We start from the raw sequence: 2,210 nt of genomic DNA, 5'->3' as shown, positions 1-2,210 counted from the left end.
AATTGTCAGTTCCCCCAAGAATCTGGAAGTTCTCTGGGAGATAGATGCACCCTTTTTCAAGAAATGGTGGTGTATCTTTGACGGAAGCGAAGATGCTCCAAATGCTCCAACCGACTTGAAAATCACTCATGCAAGCGACAATCCATCCGAGTGGACAGACTACCATTTCACCGAACCAAAGGAGGGCCCGCAGGTAGCTGGGGAGCTCTATTTCATCCGCAGCGGCGGGTCCAGGGGGACCATGCTCAGCGGCGTGTGGCGCTCAGGCAAAGGGATCGCTGGAACGAATGTTGATGACAAGGGAACTTTGATCACGCCATATACGGGTGTTCTTGGAGATGAGACAATACTGCTGCTGGCTGGAGAGGTGGAGGTGACTGAGACAGAGACCGGGAAAAAACACTTCTTCAAAGCTGGTGATGCGATTGGTTTGACTTCAGGTATGCATATCACCTGGACCTCCAAGGGGCCTTTCACAAAGAAACTTTGGGTCATAACGCGCGACGAGGTATCCAAAGCCAATTGAGTAGGAGATCTCAAACTCAGATGTTGCTCGTGCAGAGAGGGCTATCAATAATAAGCATTTGGAAAATTATTAGCTGTTATTTCCAGAGTGTGATCAATAGACGCACAAGTGAAGTCAACCATGAAGAGGCGAGAATCACTTATTATAATATATAGTAAACACACCATTATGCACATGGTTATCAATGTATACGCTTTACTTTGCAACATTCACTTATCTATTTCGACAGTTTCACAACGTACTTTCCTTGTATCTAGGATGTAACGGTCAGCGGCTTGAGTCAGGTATCCACAGAACAGGATATGAACGCTTACTTTTCCCTTTGCGACATCAACTAGGAGAGACGCGATATCCTCAAATTTACCCCATTGAATCTTTGGTGTCACCAGTTTCCTCTTTACGAATTCTAAGGCCTCCAGAATATCGGTTCTTGTGCCGACAGCCGAGCCCAAAACACGCCATCCTTTGGAGACGAAGAAGACGGGGTGAAAGTTTACAAGATGGTCCGGAGGAGGGATTCCGACACACATTAGTGTGCCAAAAGGTCCGAGCATGCTGAAGGCTGCTCTGTATGCTGCGCCAACTCCAGCTGCTACAATGACAGCCCTGGCTCCGATCCCGTCCGTGAGCTGCTTGACGGCCTCGCCCGCATCATCCGTCGCGGTGACATCAATGTAATGCTCGGCTCCCTGAGCAAGTGAATACTCTCCTTTCTCCTTGCCAGCATCCAGGGCAATGACACGATATCCCATGGCTCTTGCATATGCCACAGCGAACGCTCCGACGCCGCCACCTCCTCCAGAAACCGCAACCCACTGTCCAGGAACAACGCCACAGCACTTGATTGCCTTATATGCCGTTACTCCACCGCAGAGAACTGGTGCTACCTCCTCGTCGGAAAGATCATCAAACCGCTCAGGAATCCTGGTGAGATACCGCACGGGCACGAGCGTGTACTCCGCAAAGGTGCCATCAACCACACGTCCCGAGTGAAAAGCCTTAGCACATCGGGTCTCCCCATCGTTTTGAAGATTTGTGCAGAATTCACAAGATCCACATGCATCTCGTGTCCATGCAACTCCTACTCTTTGACCGATCTGGACTGAGGGATCGATTGACGTGACATTCTCCCCAAGACCGGCAATCCGCCCAACGCCCTCGTGTCCCAAGATGGAGCGGGTTGGCCCAAGCTCTCCAGCTGCTTGTCCACAGTCAGATCCACAGATACTTGTAACGTTTAATCTGACAAGGACTTCATTCGGTCCTGGATTAGGCCTTGGGAGGGTTTGAATCTCGAATTTCGGGTTGTGCCCTTTCTCCTATCTGAGGTTAGGATCTCCTTTAGACTGTCCTAATCCACTCACAGTAATTATCGCAGCTCTGTAAGTGTCTTGCGTCGCCATTCTCTAATTCAATCCTAGAAGTACTTCAGCTGTGTGATTATATGGTGATTCTTTTGCGATTTTGGCTGAGTGTGAATTCTAGCCGATTTTCAAGGCCAGTTTCATATCATCTTCGTCTCAATCATAGGTCGGCAGTCAAATCTTATTCCGTGGATAGATCTCGTTTCAAGATCGGACCCAAGTGTGCCAAGTTCAATTTCCCCGCAAACGCGCGGCAGCTAGGGCTGAATTCCAGCCCATTTCCGCATCTATATTATCGGCAGTGATGCACCACACGAATG

General features: G+C 49.3%; 1 protein-coding gene across 1 annotated transcript; it reads right to left on the bottom strand.

Annotated features, from left to right (window-relative positions):
• Positions 1-743: 743 nt before the first annotated feature.
• Positions 744-1,929, bottom strand: UCRPA7_249 (putative alcohol dehydrogenase protein; the record flags this gene model as incomplete). The annotated part of the gene is made up of 3 exons (XM_007912846.1): positions 744-779; positions 841-1,524; positions 1,891-1,929. 3 exons carry the CDS (start codon positions 1,927-1,929, stop codon positions 744-746), a joined length of 759 nt encoding a protein of 252 aa, XP_007911037.1.
• Positions 1,930-2,210: the final 281 nt, after the last annotated feature.

The sequence above is a fragment of the Phaeoacremonium minimum genome, assembly GCF_000392275.1.
Source record: "Phaeoacremonium minimum UCRPA7 unplaced genomic scaffold PA7_03_scaffold_19, whole genome shotgun sequence".
NCBI classification, from domain to species: domain Eukaryota; kingdom Fungi; phylum Ascomycota; class Sordariomycetes; order Togniniales; family Togniniaceae; genus Phaeoacremonium; species Phaeoacremonium minimum.
The sequence above is the reverse complement of the archived record's forward strand: the minus strand, read 5'-3'. Positions and strand labels throughout refer to the sequence as shown.